Here is an 18253-nt window from a genome sequence, read left to right as displayed (position 1 = left end):
CTTAAACCAGATGGCTCAGTCACTCACTGTCCAAAGGAAAAAGCAACCCTTTTGGCTGATATGATTGACAGTAAACAGAGTAATGAGAAACTGAAACTTCCTCATTCCTGTTTTCCTGAGGTTAAAGTAACTAGTTTAGCTACTCGATCTTGTGAAATTAAAGCTCTGTTGATGGATCATGATGCCTATGGTGGTGTAGACTCAAATTGTATTTTTCCGTTTTTTTATAAAGACCAGATATTTTAGCTCTAAAGTTATCTGTTATTTTGTGTAAGTTAGCAAGAAGAGGAGCTTTTAGCACTTATTGGAGAATTTGTAATATTACTCCACTGTGTAAATATGTTTTTGGTATTCAAGTCCAACCCATTACTGAACAATTTCAATAACTCCAATATTATCTAAAATTTTTGAATGTCTTATGGCAAAACATCTTAATAGGTTTGCTGAAGGTAATCATCTGTTCCCTAGTTTGCAATTTTGGTTTTTATGAAGGCCTTGTAGCCTTCTTACAATCTCCAATGCTGTACAGAAATCCCTTGATTGTTGTCAAGAAGTTTGTATGATTCACCTAGATTTTAGTGCTGCCTTTAACTGTGATTAACCGTTAATAATGATATATATATATATATATATATATATATATATATATATATATATATATATATATATATATATATATATATATTTATATGTATATATATACCATATATATACACACACACACATATATATATATATATATATATATATATATATATATATATATATATATATATATATATATATATTATATATATACACACATATATACATACACACACACACACACACATATATATATATATATATATATATATATATATATATATATATATATATATATATATATATATATATATATATATATATATATATATATATATATACACATCTTCCATCGCTTTCCCTAATGCTTCTTTTTCAGTGTCAAATTCTACATATTCATCATTTTGCAAATCATTAACAAATTCCACTAGCAAACAAAACAACATTGCCGATAGACTCAGCTCTTTTTTAATAGAAGTTTTTTCATCTACAAAGGATGCGCTTTGTTCAACAGGAAAACTGGAAAATGAGCCTGACGTCATCATATCACTATTGCAACTTTCAACGTTGCAGTTTGATCCTAACAGTTTGCTGTCTTTTCCTAGAATGTGGGGTATGACTCGGTGCTTAAATGCGACGGGTGATGGGTGTTGATGGCCTGCACCCATCTGTCTTATGCAGCCAAAAAAGTGTTCAAGACCATCTTGATTTAGCCTATAAGTGAGAATATATGATGTATCAAATTTAGCTTTGACCATTTTGAGCAGCTTCATTAGAGAATTGCACGATGTAATTAAGCCTTTTTGGAAAGGATAGAGCCTATTGCTTTTAATTACTTTCATTTCTTTAGATACTCGAATCATATCTTGCAACGTTTTATTTTGTAGGTCCAGATTCATCCCATAGGCATTTCTTGATGGCTTCCTATCACGAGGTACTCGAGAATTGAATAAATTGAACCAGGGATCTACAAGATATATAAACTGAGTTGTGGTTTCCCAATGCTTATCTTCAAGCAGACCTTGTTACCGAAGTACTGAAGGCATTTATATGTTGTTTCGGACAGTAATTGCACCGCTAGTTTAACATTCATGCGTTGCATACCTATAACATTATTGTGCTTTTCAGAGATTATGTGTTCTCTGTAGATCACTGTTGTTTTTTATAATTAACTCCCTGACTGAACCACAAAGAGCAAACCTATCTCCCGACAATACAAATCCATGATCAAGAAAATGATTCCTAGTGAGTATTATTAGGTGCGGTGCATCGGCAAACACATGTATTTCTCTGTTATCATCTTCCGGGTTAACAAATGCAGAATTGTCTATATCACTGCCTAAGGAATTCCACAAACTGATATTTGTTGATCCTAGGTCACTAACCATGGCTACTACAGGAAACCTAGCTTTCTCAACCCGAATAATCAATTTAAAAAGGAGATCTTTTTTCATGTTAGTGTCGAAATTATAATAAATAATTTGTTTCCAGGAAGTCGTAAGTCCTCTGATCATGGCGCATTGTATTATGGATTTAGGATCATACAAAGTGTCCGTGCCTTTATCGTAACTCCAAATTTGTGCAACACTGCACTCATCAAATGAAATTACACACAGACGCTCGTGTTCCAGCATTAACTCCGATTTTATTTTTGATAAATGGATTACCGATTCCGAAATGCCAGGTTCTACAGCTATCTTACTTGACCAGCGATATACAGTTGATAAAGAAGGAAAAGGTAATTTCCACTCTTCTCTTAAAAACTTATAAGCTTTTGGAGTCAAACTGCTTAACGTTAAGGCTTTGCTGATATCATCGTCTTCCCAAGTATTAATATTACTTCCAGTGACAAGACATGTTACTTGTTTGGGTGAAAAGTATTTTTTTAAATTAGCTTTTACTACAGCAGTTGCTGATGCATACATCTCATTTAACTTAACGTACATCGCTGTTTTCTCTTTTTCCCAGTTTTCCTTTTCTTTTTCCCACTTGACCTTATTATCCAACCATTTAGCTTTTCCATTTTCCCATCTAACCCTTTCAGTAGCAAAACAGCTTTCTTTAACTTCCTACTGCTCTTTTTCAATATTAATCTTACCCGATGATCATGTAGCTGTCAACTCTGTTGCCCGACAGAAATCTACGGTCGGGATACGCCAGCGATCGCTATACAGGTGGGGGTGTACACAACAGCGCCATCTGTGAGTAGGTACTCAAGTACTTCTTGTCAACAAGAACTCAATTTTTCCTCTGTCGTGCCACCGGCAAGACCTACTAATACGCCGTCCCTAACTGGATTTGTTTTCACAACTTTTTGGTGAAGTACACTATTCCAGTTTTGAGCTTTCGCTATGCAGGGGTTTTATCTTCATTTCAAAACTTGAACTCGTTTTGGATAGATTTAATTATGGTGACGAAGAGAGTATGGACTCTCTTTCACTTTTAAATGGCCGACCCTTCCCTTAGACGGAAGTGTTGGTGTCGAAGAGAGTATAGACTCTCTTTCACTTTTAATGACCGACCCTTCCCTTAGACGGAAGTGTGTTTAGGTTTTTGGTAATTTTGCTTAACAAGTTATAGATTTTATATCTCTCCGCCATTTATAGGCCTCTTCGATTAACTTTCCATTTATTATAAACTTATAAAAATTAATTTTTATGTTTGTTTATATGCGACCTTTCCTAATAGTAGGCGGTCCTTACTTGGAACCGAAGTTAATTAACATTGAGCCCGTCATATCGTATTTCCTGTTAAGAATTTATGCTATTTTAATTTTAATGTTTTTGATAGAATTTCTTTGATAGTCTCGTACTGTTTTCAAAGATGAACTAACGTTTAGTTTAGTCTCCGCAGTTGTTGACGTTCAGAACGTTCAACATGCGCTCTATCGTTACGATAGAGAGAGAGTATTTCACGGTTTCACGTTGCAGTAAGAGTAAACCGATTCTAGCGTTTCGTTCATTCTTTCTTAGCTTAAATGGTTTTAATTCTAATAAAGGAACTTTTTATTTGGGAAACCTTTCAGTTTTTTTTTTTTCCTTTAACAAATAATATGTTTTAACGATATATAATTGGGCTCATCTCTCAGGTTCTAAGTCAAGAGAGAGAGAGAGAGAGATAGAGACGGAGGGAGAGAGAGGAGGATAAACGTTTCGTTCAAGCGGGTAACGTTGTTCTCGTTTTTTACTCTTCTCCCTAGTCGCTATAGGGGAAGAAGGTAAAACGTTTCTAGAGTTTTATTCTTGTTCCCAGGCTTTTTGCGGTGAGAGATTTTAAACGTAGTTTATTTGATCTAGTGTTTAGTCTCTTTTCCAGCCACTGAATTCTTTATCTTTCATAATGTTTTTCTGTTACATTGTAAAACTGTTTTCGCAATTACTACCTTTTAATGAAGGATAGGATTGCGTGTTTCAGGTACAAATCACTTAAAGTTTCGAGTTCAGTGAAATAAGTGCAAACAGAAAATCAAAAGTGATAAAGTGATATGCGCAAAGTGTTACAGTGTTGCGTTCGAGGGTTCGTTTGTTCGTGCCAGTTGTTCACCTTGTCCGATACCTCTTACAAGCTCCCAAGCCCAGGGGAGAAGTAATGTCGAAGGACTTATGGGTTCCACAGGTCTTGATCGACGAACAGACGTTTCCCTCCGTGGTTTCGGGTGTATCTACACACGTTGCCGACGTGATCACCCCACCCACACTTAGACGAGAAAGCCCATTTATTCCTCGTCTGCGGAAGAGGTTTCTCACAGAAACCATGGACCAAATCTTGCAGCTTTTAAGTGCAAGTCGGTCCCTTCCGCGCAAGTCCAACGGCCTAGGTGTAGCCACTGGGTCAGTTCGGACTCGCTCCAGTCATCCGACGACTGCACACCTCCCAAGAGAGGCAAGGTGGTACCGCAACAGGCAGTAACTCCGTCTGTTGCCGCACCAGCTGTTTTAGACCCTCAGTCACAACGGACAGTAGCTCCGTTTGTTGTTGTCTTTCATAGACCCTAGTGGTCCATGCTGCTGACTATACAGTCTCAGCTTGCTCCTTCATGCAGGAGTATCGTGCTGGAAGGTTAACAATGCACCTGTTAATCTACAACCTTCCACGGTTGTGCGCTCAGCAGATACTGCGGCTGCCTGCTCCCACACTCCACCTGTGAGAGCTCCACCTCCGATGCGCAGTCGACCCTGCCAGACGCATGTTCATGCTGTACCCTCCATTGACATGCGTGAGCTACCGCATCAGCAGTGGGAAGGTGCTGTAGAGCTGCCGTGTTTTGACACAATGCGGCATGCTCCGCAACCCACGGCAGTCCCTCCCACGCACCAACACTCAGCTTTTGTTGTTGCCAGCTCCCACACTCCGACTGCGGAGAAGGTTGACGATGCACCCGTGGGCCTACACCTCCCACGGTTGTGCGCCCGGCATGGCTTCCTGGTCTCACACTCTTGTTGTGAGAGCTCCTCCACTCATGCACAGTCAACCCTGCCAGATGTATGATGACTCCCACACATAGAGCACTCCGTTGCCGTGCGTGAGCTACCACAAGCTGCCGTGTTTTGACACGGTGTGTCAGCCTCCGCAACACACTGTGGTTACCGCCACTCGCCCGCAGCAAACTAGTCAGTCAGGAGTTGAGGCTTCCCCACACAACTTATACACCAGTGCTGTATGTCCTCACGCTCCTGTTGTGGTTGACAGTTCAGTTTTTGACAGTTCACAGACTGTCAAGCAGTTTCATAACGTTGCCTTCTGGTCTGCTGCTTTTGCACCAGTGAAACCCTCACTGAGAGAACCTAGCTTTTCTCGGATATGGTTCCTGTAGATGAGAAAGTGCTGTTCTCCCTCCTTCTGATATTCCCTTGAGGACTCTGTCATTTGGAGAGGAGCCTTAAGCTGCTTAGCCTCCTATGGACTTTAATTTAAGCATAACATGCTTCCAGGGAGGGTAAATGGTTCCGCTTCAGTCGCTAACCCCGTCTGTTGCCACACCTGCTCCCATAGTCCTTGGGCTTTGTTGCAAGACATGCAGTCCAAGCTTAGTCCTTGATAGAGGATTTTTTACGGAGAAGAACCTTCTTACCAACGACCTTCCTACCGGTTGGTTGTACGCCCTGTTGACGCTGAGGTATCCTACTCACGTCCGCCAGTTGAGATGGTTCCTCCACCGGTGCGACCCAGTGTGGGTTGCCAGTCGCACGTTGACGTTAAGCTACTCTCGGAGGTGGTTGTGGACGTTCAGTGTGTCACTGGGAAGACGTTCAACAACCAGCAGTGGTGACTTGTTGTGACGCAGTGCGGCAACCTCAGCAACCCGATAGGGGTTGTCTGTACTACCCAGACAGTCTAGACAGTTTCGGGTTGTCGCTGTACTTCCTCGCATCCCCATGGTTGACAGTTCACAGACTGTGCAGCAGTACCATGATCTTGTGTCCGGCTCCGTCACGCTTCCACCAGTGCGACCGGATTCAGCGAGTCAGACGTTGCCCACTCCGTTGCCGTTTCCTCATCAGTTTCGGATGAGGAACCCTCTGATGAGGACATGGCTGAACAAGAAGATCAATCCCCAGCCCTGCTATCCATCCAGAAGATGCTGAAGAAGGAATACGGCCCTGTCAGGCTGTGGATGAGTCTGGTTAGGACACTGTCATCCGTGGTTCAATTGGTGTCACTTGGAAGACTACACCTCCGTCCTCTTCGGTTTCATCTAGCTCTTCACTGGAAAAGGACAAGACGCTAGAAGCGGTTTCGATCCTGGTTTCCGGAAGATAAGTCTGGTCTAACCTGAGGAAAGGACTTTATCAACCTTTTATAGGGTCTTCCCCTGACTGTTTAGACTCCCAACCACGTTCTCTTCTCAGACGCATCGGACGTAGGCTGGGGTGCGACCTTAGGCGGTAGGGAATGCTCGGGATTATGGAACTCGAGTCAAAGGACAATGCATTTTAACTGCAAGAAGTTTCTGGCAGTACGTCTGACCTGGAAAAGCTTCAGGTCTCTCCTTCAAGACAAAGTAATGGAGGTCAACACGGACAACTCCCTGCTTTGATGTTCATCTCCTAGAAAGGAGGGACCTACTCTCTGCCATGGTGCGAGTCCACTAGTGACCTCCTCTCCTGTTCAACAGGTCTAGACTTTTCACTAGTAACAAATTTCTTCCAAGGCAACTTGAATGTCTTAGCAGTTTGTCTCAGTAGGAAGGGACAATAATTCCAACATATTGGACCCTCCACAGAGATGTATGCAAGAGACTTTGGGTCACCTGGGGCCAGCCAACCATAGATCTCTTCGCAACCTCGATGTCCAAGAGGCTCTCAATACTTTGCTCACCTATCCCGGACCCAGCAGTGGTTCTTTTAGATGCCTTTCTACTAGATTAGTCTCATCTAGATCTATATGCATTCCCTCCGTTCTAGATTGTCAACAAGGTACTGCAGAAGTTCGCCTCTCACGATGGGACAAAGTTGACATTAGTTGCTTCCCTCTGGCCCGCGAGAGATAACTTACCGAGGTACTTCGATGGCTAGTAGACGTTCCCAGAACTCTTCCCCTAAGGGTGGACCTGCTACGTCTGCCACGCGTAAGAAGGTACTCCAAGGCCTCCACGCTCTTCGTCTCACTGCCTTCAGAGTATCGAAAGACTCTCGAGAACTAGAGGTTTTTCGAAGGAGGCAACCAGAGCGATTGTTAGAGCAAGGAGAACATCCACCCTTAGAGTCTACCATTCGAAGTGGGAAATCTTCCTAAACTGGTGCAAGTCAGTATCCGTATCCTCGACCAGTACCTCTGTAACTCAAATAGCTGACTTCCTCTTATATCTGAGGAAAGAGCGATCTCTTTCAGCTCCCACTTTCAAGGGTTACAGAAGCATGTTGGCATCAGTCTTCCGTCACAGAGGCTTAGATCTTTCCAACAATAAAGATCTACAGGACCTCCTTAAGTCTTTTGAGACCACGAAGGAGCGTCGTTTGGTTACACCTGGTTGGAATTTAGACGTGGTTCTAAGATTCCTTATGTTAGACAGGTTCGAACCACTTCAATCAGCCTCCCAGAAAGATCTCACCTTTAAGACTCTTTTCCTGATATGCTTTACCACAGCTAAAAGAGTCAGTGAGATTCATGCCTTCAGCAAGAACATCGGATTTTCATCCGAAACGGCTACATGTTCTACATCTTGGTTTTCTAGCCAAACACGAGCTGCCTTCTCGGCCTTGACCAATATCGTTCGTTATTCCAAACTTATCGTATGGTTGGAAATGAACTAGAAAGAGTATTATGTCCTGTAAGAGCTCTTAAGTTCTATTTTAAAAACCTTTACGAGGCCCGTCTGAAGCTTTATGGTGTTCAATTAAGAATTCATCTTTGCCTATGTCAGAGAATTCTTTATCCTATTATTTTCAGACTGTTAATACGAGAAGCTCATTCCCTTCTGAATGAGGAAGACCAAGCTCGGCTGAAGGTAAGGACACACGAAGTTAGAGCTGTCACAACTTCCATGACCTTTTAATAAAATAGATCTCTGCAAAATATTTTCGACGCAACCTTTTAGAAAAGCTAATCAGTGTTCGCGTCTTTTATCTTAAGAATGTCCAGTCTCTTTACGAGAACTGCTACACTCTGGGACCATTCGTAGCAACGAGTGCAGTAGTGGTGGGGGCTCCACCACTACAATTCCCTAATTCCAGAACCTTTTTAATCTTTCTCTTGAAATATTTCTGGGTTGTCCGGAAGGCTAAGAAGCCTTCCGCATCCTGGTTGATTTGGCGGGTGGTCAAATTCTTTTTTGAGAAGCGCCTAGATTAGAGGTTGTGATGAGGTCCTTTAGTATGGGTTGCAGCCCTTCATACTTCAGCACCTAGGAGTCGCTCAGCATCCTAAGAGGATCGCTAAGCTCAGTAAGGAAGACGTACTTAAAAAGGCAGAGTAATGGTTCAAGTCGACTTCCTTACCAGGTACTTATTTATTTTATGTTTGTTATTTTGAATAACGGCTAAAATAAGATACGGGATACTTAGCTTCTTTGTTAACATGTATGCTGGTCTCCACCCACCACCCTGGGTGTGAATCAGCTACATGATCATCGGGTAAGATTAATATTGAAAAATGTTATTTTCATTAGTAAAATAAATTTTTGAATATACTTACCCGATGATCATGAATTTAAGGACCCGCCCTTCCTCCCCATAGAGAACCAGTGGACCGAGGAGAAAATTGAGTTCTTGTTGACAAGAAGTACTTGAGTACCTACTCACAGATGGCGCTGTTGTGTACACCCCCACCTGTATAGCGATCGCTGGCGTATCCCGACCGTAGATTTCTGTCGGGCAACAGAGTTGACAGCTACATGATCATCGGGTAAGTATATTCAAAAATTTATTTTACTAATGAAAATAAAATTTTTCACATTTACACTTTATCTCATATTCTTTCCACTTCTGTTTGATATCATCTCTCTCCTTCTCCAGTTGCTCAATTATACGTTTCAAATCTTCAATCGTGGGCACCGATTTGACTTTTTGTACAAAAATCTTCCCTGTTTTGTCGTGCTCTTGACTAAGGATTTCATCTACAAGTCGTTTTTGTCTTCTTTTTTTTCGGCTCTTACCATCCTGGACGTATCTGATTAAAATTAAAATTGAATTATTAAAAAAAATAGACTTTTATAGAGAAATATGTGATTAGAATTTTCTGACATTATTGAATATGTAAAAATCTGAACTAAAATTTATGAATGGTACTTTTTCACAGCGAAATGGAATAAAAAAAAAAAAACCCTTTTTAACTATATATGAGGAAAACAACTGATTCCGCGATTTCCAGATTACTGATGAATAATAAAGAGGATATACAATAATTATAATCTATGTAAGTTGATTACAGCGTCATTTATATCTTAATGTTTAACCAGCAATACACGATACTGGTTTCTTACCTTGTGATGCATGTGAATGTCCAGTTGTAGGTAAATGCATCGTCGGTACAGATCCTTTTTTTATTCTGATGAGAGATTGAGACACTGGTTGATTCAGCAATTCATACATCAAATTCTTTTCAAATGCATCAGCTTCAAAGTGTTTACTACATATCTGAGCGTTTTTCCCATTAATAAGATCTTCTCGTTTGCACAGCTGAATCCACGTTTTCCTTGTAATGATGTCCTTAGGGAATTTATGAAAAGTGAGATCCTTAATTTTTCCTCTATATGAGAAGCATCCGAAAACTACACAATTACTGGGCATTTTGTTATATATAAAACAGCTTTAATCAGCAAGGCGGAAGTGTACATCACGTTTGCTTGTAAACAACTGCCCGGTCAAGGGGTGATCGACCTTTGGTATGCTTGGGTGGAAATAGTCTATAGACCTTGGCCGCACCTATAGGTCCTACCTACGTCACAGTCTGTACCTGCGCAGAAGACTCATATTTTTGGTCGGGGTTGAGAAGACCTTAATCTATAGACCTTATATATATATATATATATATATATATAGATATATATATATATATATATATATATATATATATATATATATATATATATATATATATATATATATCTATCTATCTATCTATCTATCTATCTATATATATATATATATATATATATATATATATATATATATATATATATATATATATATATATATATATATATATATATATATATATATATATATATATATACAGTAGGGTCCCTAATTATGTGAGAATTTGGTCAATCAATGACCTCGTATAAATGGAAAATTCATATTTCGAAACACACAATTAACAGAAATAATTCTATTGGGGCCATGGCATCCAACAACTTGCCTATTCAAATGTGTTTACTACCCATTCCCAATACTTTCTATGTACTATACTATATTATTTATAATATCAAATTGTTCTTGAAAATAAATCAAACATTTAATATACTTTAAAGTTCTAATAACTTGAAAAAAAGGTTAAAATTACAACCAGGATGGGTGTAAACACCGTATATTTTCCGTTATAACACAACCCAAAATACTGACAATTTTTAATGTTTGTCATATCTATTGTATAAGACGACTGGTGAATAAGAAATCCGTCACTCTATAGACTAGCGTTTGTTGAATCATTGAAAAGTCTGAAATCAAAATAAAGGCGATTTTATATCATGCGTTTCTTAAACACGCCAAAAAGCACAATAAAAAATAACAACCGATGTTTTGTTCATGTTCATCTCTGATCATAACGAAGAAACAGACGCATCTACACATCTGTGTATAGGTTAGTTTTTGCATCGACAGCAATCTTACCATGTATTGATTATATGTTGATTTTGTTATTACCAATGTTCTACTTAATTTTTCTTAGAACTTCTAAGTAAATATGTTATTACAAATATTATTTACTGTATCTATATAAATTCCTACATACGTAGCAAAGCAGGAAAGCTTTTTTTTTTTTTTTTTTTTTTGCGTTTAATCAACAATTATAAACTGCCGCTAATGTCAGAATAATAACTTACGATAATTCTAAACTGTTCCGAAACATAATTGTCCACTTCATATCCAAAATACTTTTCCTAACTTCAGGTATAAGTCAACTTGTACCCACCTCAATTATGGAACCGTCAGAGAAAAAGCAAAAGAAGAAGAAAGTACTAGGCCGTGTTTTAAAGTCATCGATATGATAGATTGAAACACATTGGTGCTTATGTAATATTAACTAACTGTATAGATGGTTTGAATAAGTTAAGAAATGGTATAAACTATGGTTTTATTTTAGTGTATTACAGGGGAATGTAACCTAGGAATACAACTACTTTTTCTTATAGAAAAATTACGGTCTCTTCGAAAATGACACTCGTTCCCCTCGCAAATGAATAGTTTCAGAAATATATATACATCTATATCCTACGATAATGGGGGACCCCCAGTGGGAACTTGGGGGTTTTGGGTGGGGAAAACATACTGGAGAAACGATATATAATCGTAAAACAAGCCTTTTCTTCTCTATACATTACCTTCTTGAATGTATTATAATCGGAAGAAAATACAAACAGTATACAGTGGAACCTCTACATACAAACATTTCTACATCCAAGTTTTCCACTATCCGAAGTAAAATTTGAGCAATTTTTCGACTCTACACCCGAATTTTATTTCGAGACACGAAGTAAGCAATTTTCGTCGTACCGGTTGTATCTGAATTTTTCGACACGCTAAGTACAATTCGAACACGTTCCTACTCTACACCTGAATTTTTTTTCGACACCCGAAGTAAACAATACCCGTACACGTAGATGGTACTCATAGCTCCGGATGTATTTTTTATTTCCGCCGATAGAAGGCAGCATTTCTACCTTGGAGGGACCCTCAATTAGCGTGGCTTGGGACATTCCTCTGTTCTCGTCAGCTTCGTGTGGTGTGCCCTGTGCGTTCTGCTATTAACTGTGTTTTAATCGTGGTTTTTTTACGTTCATCCTTTTACGGTATTTTATGTAAATCATGGGTCCTAAAAGGCTTAGTTTCACAAGTGGTAGTGGTAGTGGTGAGAAAAGGATTAAGGAAATGCTTTCTTTAGAAGTAAAGCAAGGAATTATTAAAAAGCATGAATCCGCGTGAGTGAACTTGCAAAAGAACATCACGTTGAACTTACTACAGAGGAGCTCAAGGAACTCCGTGCTATGTCTGAGCACATGAGTGATGACGAGGAAGGGATCGAGGAGGTAGAACATGTGTTAGGTTCGGCGCAAATAAAAGAGGTGTTAGGAAAATATCAAGACTTGGTCGACTTCATCGACAAATACCATCCAAAAAAATTGCAGATTTGTCGAGTAGCTGCACAGTTCGATGATGTTTCCCTAACTTATTTTCGAAACATTCTGAAAAGCTGTACCAAGCAACTTTCTATCGATAGCTTCTTTAAAAAAACTACGAAGCGAACTCGTGATGAAGAGGAAGGAAGTGGTTCAAAGAAAACGGCAAAGAGTGAAGAGAAAAAAATTCAATCAATTTTAGGTGGAAAGAGTGAAAGTGATTAAAATTAATTATCAAAAAGAAAAAAAGAAAATGTAAATAAAAATATAAAACATAAAAATAAAAAAAAAAATAAATAAGCTAAGTTAGGTTAAAGTTCACTTAGTGTAAGTTAGAATAAGTTACGGTAGTGTACGTTTATCGTAGTCACCCTCTCTACCTCCTCGCCGTCCGTCTCTTCTCTGCTTAGCAAGACCAATACCTGCGCTGGACTTTCTAAGGTAAAGTGACGCTAAAAACCCATTTCTTATTTATTATTTCTTGATAATTATTCTTTTTTACATGTCTATTATCTAATTTAGAGTGCATATTGTCATGTGTAATTATGTGTAGTAATTTATTAAGGAGTTATCATAGGTTTTTGGGCTCAACCACGGATTAATCCTATTTCAATGTATTCTTATGGGAAAATTCGTTTTTACATCCGAACATTTTCTACATCCGAAGTCGGTTGTGAAACGGATTAAATTCGTATGTAGAGGTACCACTGTATCTGGATAAACTTTGGAGTTGCCGTTGCAAAGATTATTTCATGAAAAAATACAGTAACCAGTGCTGCCAATGTCTGATGTAGATCAAATGTTAGCATTCCATGCTAACATTAGCACCTGTTCGTACGTACGTTTGTGCATACCAGTTTTTGACCTGCGCAAAAATTCCTCCCTCTGCGCAGAAGCTTTTCCCCCTCCAATTACTCATTTTATTATCGTATACCTTTTAAAATCATCTCATTTTATATTCACATTCAATATTATTTATCATACATTCCTTTTTATCTTCCTATATTGGGTATTTTCTTTTGTTATTTCCTTTTCACACCCCGGTTTCACATAAATACTTGCTTTGGACTTAGTTTCCCTATCCAGTTTATTCATGGTAAAATCATCTCATTTTATATTCCCATTCAATATTATTTATCATACATTCCATTTTATCTTCCTATTTTGTTTTTATTTCTTTTGTTATTTCCTTTTCACACCCCGGTTTTACATAAATACTTTCTCTGGACTAATTTCCCTATTTAGTTCATTCATGTTTACCCTCTAGACTCCATTGTTTTTCCCTTAACCAATCACGAACCGATACGTATTTAAAGTTTACACAAGGGGGTTGTCAACTGATATTTCCCTACCCCCCTTCCTTTATCTCTTGGAGTGGTCTGTTCATACCCCTTCCACCAAATCCTTTTCCTTTGAAACCTTTGTCCTAGTAAGGTGTCCGCCATTTCAAGTGAGGTTTATTTTTTCGTATTTTGCGATGGAGGAAGTTATAGATACTTGTATCGTCTGTAGTATTCCGTACCTAAAAGCATTTGCTAAATTTCATGATGATATTTATGGTTCTCCAACGAATGTTGATAATTTCCTGAAAGCACACAACGTAATTCCTCAACGCTTACAGTGTCCCAAGTGCCGTTCCCTCAACCTTTATTGATAAGGCAATCATTGAAAAGCTTGAAATCTGGGATTTTGTGTTCTCTGATTAAATCCTTTGTTTTTTCTTGATTCCAGGTCTCGGTAATGCCTATGACATCCAGTTCCTCATTAGCTATCATTGCCCTGAAGTTTTCCATTGTGTTTCTAACTGACTAAGTATTGAATTGTGCCACTTTGAGGAAATTTTATATCTTTTTTTTCTCTTCCTCTGTGGCTTTGCTAATTTCCCTGATTTACTAGTGTTTTAGTTTCACTTTTATCTGTATTATCCAAGTTTTCAGCCAAATTTCCTCTATTTGTTTTTGGAGAATTTTATAATGGTCTACTTTGATCTTGGTCTACATTGTTTAAGTAATTGTACAGGCTGAGGTCAAGTGGGTTCAGTATACTCTCTTGCCTTCTTCACTAATGTGTATTCTGTCCTTTTTTTTTCATTTTCTCTTGCCGTAGAAAGTGTCCCAAAGATCTATGAATTTAACTTTCTTTTTTTGGCATATGGTCTTGAGCCTTTCGATTATCCCTATGGCCTTACAGAGGGTGAAGTGGCTAACATTGAGTCTTTGGAGAATACCTATAACTTTAGTATTATTGGTCTTGTTTCTAGCCGTTTCGCCAGTTTGTTCTAGCTGTTTAACCAAAGGTTCTGTTAGGCCAGCAGTATCCTTTCTTAGGAATATGTCACTTCCAGTTGCCTGAACAATAATAGTGGTCTTCTTGTTTTACTAACTACTTCTTTTATCTTCTGTGTGTTGGTACCTGGATAGGACCTGATCTTTCTCCTCTTTTTGAGGCACAAGTGCTCCCCTTCGTCCATTACCAAAGTCTCTCCAATTAACGTCTCCTCTTCCTCTTCCTCTGCTAGGGGTGTGAATCTGTTTTTGGTGGTAGTTACATTTCAACTGTAGGCTTGGCCTTGGCTACCTTTCCTCTTGTGGGTTTTGTGAACTGTGCTTTTGTTGGTTATTTCCTCTCCAGGCTCTGTCCTGGATTTTATCATATTTTGTATTTCTTGGATGCTAATCCCATTTTTTAGCACATCATCTATTACTTCTTTGTTCCTTATTTCTAACTTATTCTAACTAGGACTTGGAGGGATGGAGGTTCTCTTTTAACTGTTATGCTTATTTATATTTTTCATCAGCATTAAATATCATCATGTACTGTATATCAAATATTACTTAAACATAATGTATGTATGAACTACAGTACTTTAAATAATTTTTATTACTGTATTAGAATTACTATACAAAGGGATTATCACTAAATAGCTAACATGTGCTAGCTGTAAAGTTGGGATGTTCTGCTTTGCGCGGGTGGTTTTCAAATTTGGGCTACGAGAATAATTATTGCCTAACCATGAGTATGTGGTTTTTATAGTATGTAATACGGTTTTCTATATTGCGAATGACTAAATCCGCAAAGATCAAACTATAATTAAGGAGGGCCAACTGTATCATCTATGTTAATCTAAGGTTTAATTTATCTTTGATTATTTTATTCAGTTATTTATCAGCATAATGACTCAAGTCAAAAATATTTCAACAATACTAAGGAAACTGATAATTAAAGAAATCTAAAAAGTTTAGATAATAGAGTTGATGGGTTGCTTGTAATAACAACTATATTTCTTGTGTTTCTTCTGAGAGTAAGTGTATGTACTGATTTAGATATTTTTGCAGATGGTATCAGTAGCAGAGGCAGTGGTGCAGCATATATTACGCGTGCTGTGCGTATATACTCATGTCCTTGAAGAAATAGTGCCAGGTTCTCGACCAACACTTGCTCCTCTAGCACCACCTGCAGCTATTTCCCCGATTAAGGTGTGTGGTTCAAGAATTTTTACTTATACTTTCATCCTGAAGAAATCAGAATTTAAAAGTTAACATTCCTTATCTTGATAGTTAATTTAAGTTACAAATAATTATCAAGATATATCTAATGTTTATAAAATTTTAGTAATTTAAAAAAAAAAGCAAAGACACTTTATGGCCTGTGGTATTATGTGCCATTTTTATAACTGCAAAATTAAATTATATACAATGCCAATGCACTCTTAATGCATTTTGGCTTAATGCTTTAACTTACAACTAAAAGTCATATAAATAAATTAATCATCTTGTGACATAACCAGTTTTTTTTTTACCTGAAATCCCCAAAGCATGTCTCATATTGAAATGAAGTTTTAACCTTTTTTTCTGAGAATCCTCAACTGATAGACCATCAAGTTAAATTCCATTATCAGTGTGTTAGAGTGTAAACATGTCTTGCGAGAATTATTATACTTGACACAAGTTATCTCTCTACCTATGTTTACTTCATCTAAGCTATTGCAGGCTTCCATGTGACATGTACAGAAAACAACTGGTTTGGATATATTGAAATAAAATGACCTGTACCAGCCTTGATAAAGCGCTGCCTATATCTACAGAACTGTAGAAATATGGCATGGGTTCTTAATTTTGGTGATGTTTCTATGGTAAGAGTAGGCATAATAATGCTCCCAGATAGTTTTCTTCAGTATCAAAGGTATTACAGCTGAGGAATAATTTTCTAGAAGTAATTTCCTTAGAAGTCATTTGTATTTTCTTGTTCTAGATCAGATTTTATTATTTTTGTATACTAACAGGATTTTTAGATTAGAATATATTATTTTCATATCTACCTTGTTATAGAAAATGCTTTTCACTGCAAGTGCCAACTTTTATTTTCAATCATAATTGATAAGATTTTCATGTTGATAAAGTATTGGCCTCTAGGCTAATGTATCACCTTAACCAATGTGGGGAGTATTGAGGGAAACTATATCTATTCTAAGATATGTATATAAATAATTAATTTTAATTTAAAAGTCTTGGTTACATCTATGAATCTTACCTTGGGATAGAAAAGGCTGAATCACTTATTTAGTGACTTATAAGGAATCGTAACTTATGTATAAAGCTGTTGTAACAACTTAGCTTGACATGTATCGAGAGCAACATCATTGCATTTAAACATGTATGACTTTAATTGTATAAGTGGTTATAAGTAATGCTGCATAAATACCTTAGTACTATATTCTGTATAAACTACAGTACAGTACCTTCAAGAGAGTATGACTCTAATCGTTTATATTCACCGATAAGAATAGAATATTCGTTTATACTGATTAAACATCTTTACTTCCACCAAGAAATTGATGACATAGTATGACGTACAAAATGCAGTGCTAATAATATAATGTCATTGCAGATAAGCACAGCAGAGGTACTATACTTTTAGCCCTTACACTACAACAGTACAATACTCATAATAATTACCATAATCACTCTTCAAAATACAAAATATAGAGATAAAGTTCTTTTCTTCAACTTAACTCTTCTATGAGAGTATGCCAACTCCACAAACCCTCTCAAATTTGAAACTCTTAATAATGTTATGGTAAACTATGAAAGAAAATAGGAATTACAGTAACAAAAACCTAATTATTTGGATCATAATATAAAGGAAAATGGGAAATTCACTTTAAATTTGGGATATATTTTGAAATTGAATCATACCTAATAGAACTATTAGATATTTCAGAATATGCCAAGTCAATAATTTATGGCCAAGACTTAATTCATCTTCAAATTGATCAAAAGTTTTTATTTTCAGAAAATTAGTAAAAAACAGTTCTCCACTGATCTCCTGTTGGAACTTTGTATAAAGAAATTTTAATAAAATAAAAAGGTGTGGTTACCACTTATCATGTAAGACTCCTCTAAAGTGGCATGATCTTCTACTATGAGCTTAATAAGGATGACATTTCACTTTTACATCACTCTATTAAGAAAATGTAATGCATGAAAATTTAGCACTGTACCTTTAATAATAGTCGTTTTATTCAAGTACGTATTCCTTGGCTGCTCTAATAGGGCGTAAAAACTTATCTTAGGAATTCCTTCATTATATCAGCCAAAGATGGAAGGGTGCAACTCTTAGTAAGATTCCTTACTTTGATATAGTTCTTGACTCTAAAATGAGGTAGTCAAGAAACATTCTATTTACTCTGACCAAACCAACCTTTTTTATAACACATGATACTTACTAAATCTCCTTGGTGAAGTTAATACCAACTGGTAAAGGGTTTGGCAGGTAATTCTTTCATATCAATTGTGGTAAAGGTTCATTAGCCAGGGTTCTTAAAAAACACAACACAATATGCAAAGCCTATTTAATTAAATTTATTACAGGGGTCTTTCTTATAAAGAAAAAATT

At 37.2% G+C, this 18253-nt stretch overlaps 1 protein-coding gene across 1 annotated transcript in view; it reads left to right on the top strand.

Moving 5' to 3' along the window:
• LOC137645504 (huntingtin-like) overlaps window positions 1-18253 on the top strand; it is a 330048-nt gene that overhangs the window by 129275 nt on the left and 182520 nt on the right. The window contains 1 exon segment of the mRNA XM_068378310.1: window positions 15694-15834. Within this exon segment, the coding sequence (XP_068234411.1) occupies window positions 15694-15834 (141 nt within the window).

This window comes from Palaemon carinicauda, chromosome 8 (assembly GCF_036898095.1).
Source record: "Palaemon carinicauda isolate YSFRI2023 chromosome 8, ASM3689809v2, whole genome shotgun sequence".
Lineage (NCBI taxonomy): Eukaryota > Metazoa > Arthropoda > Malacostraca > Decapoda > Palaemonidae > Palaemon > Palaemon carinicauda.
This window is presented reverse-complemented; position numbering and strand designations above follow the sequence as displayed.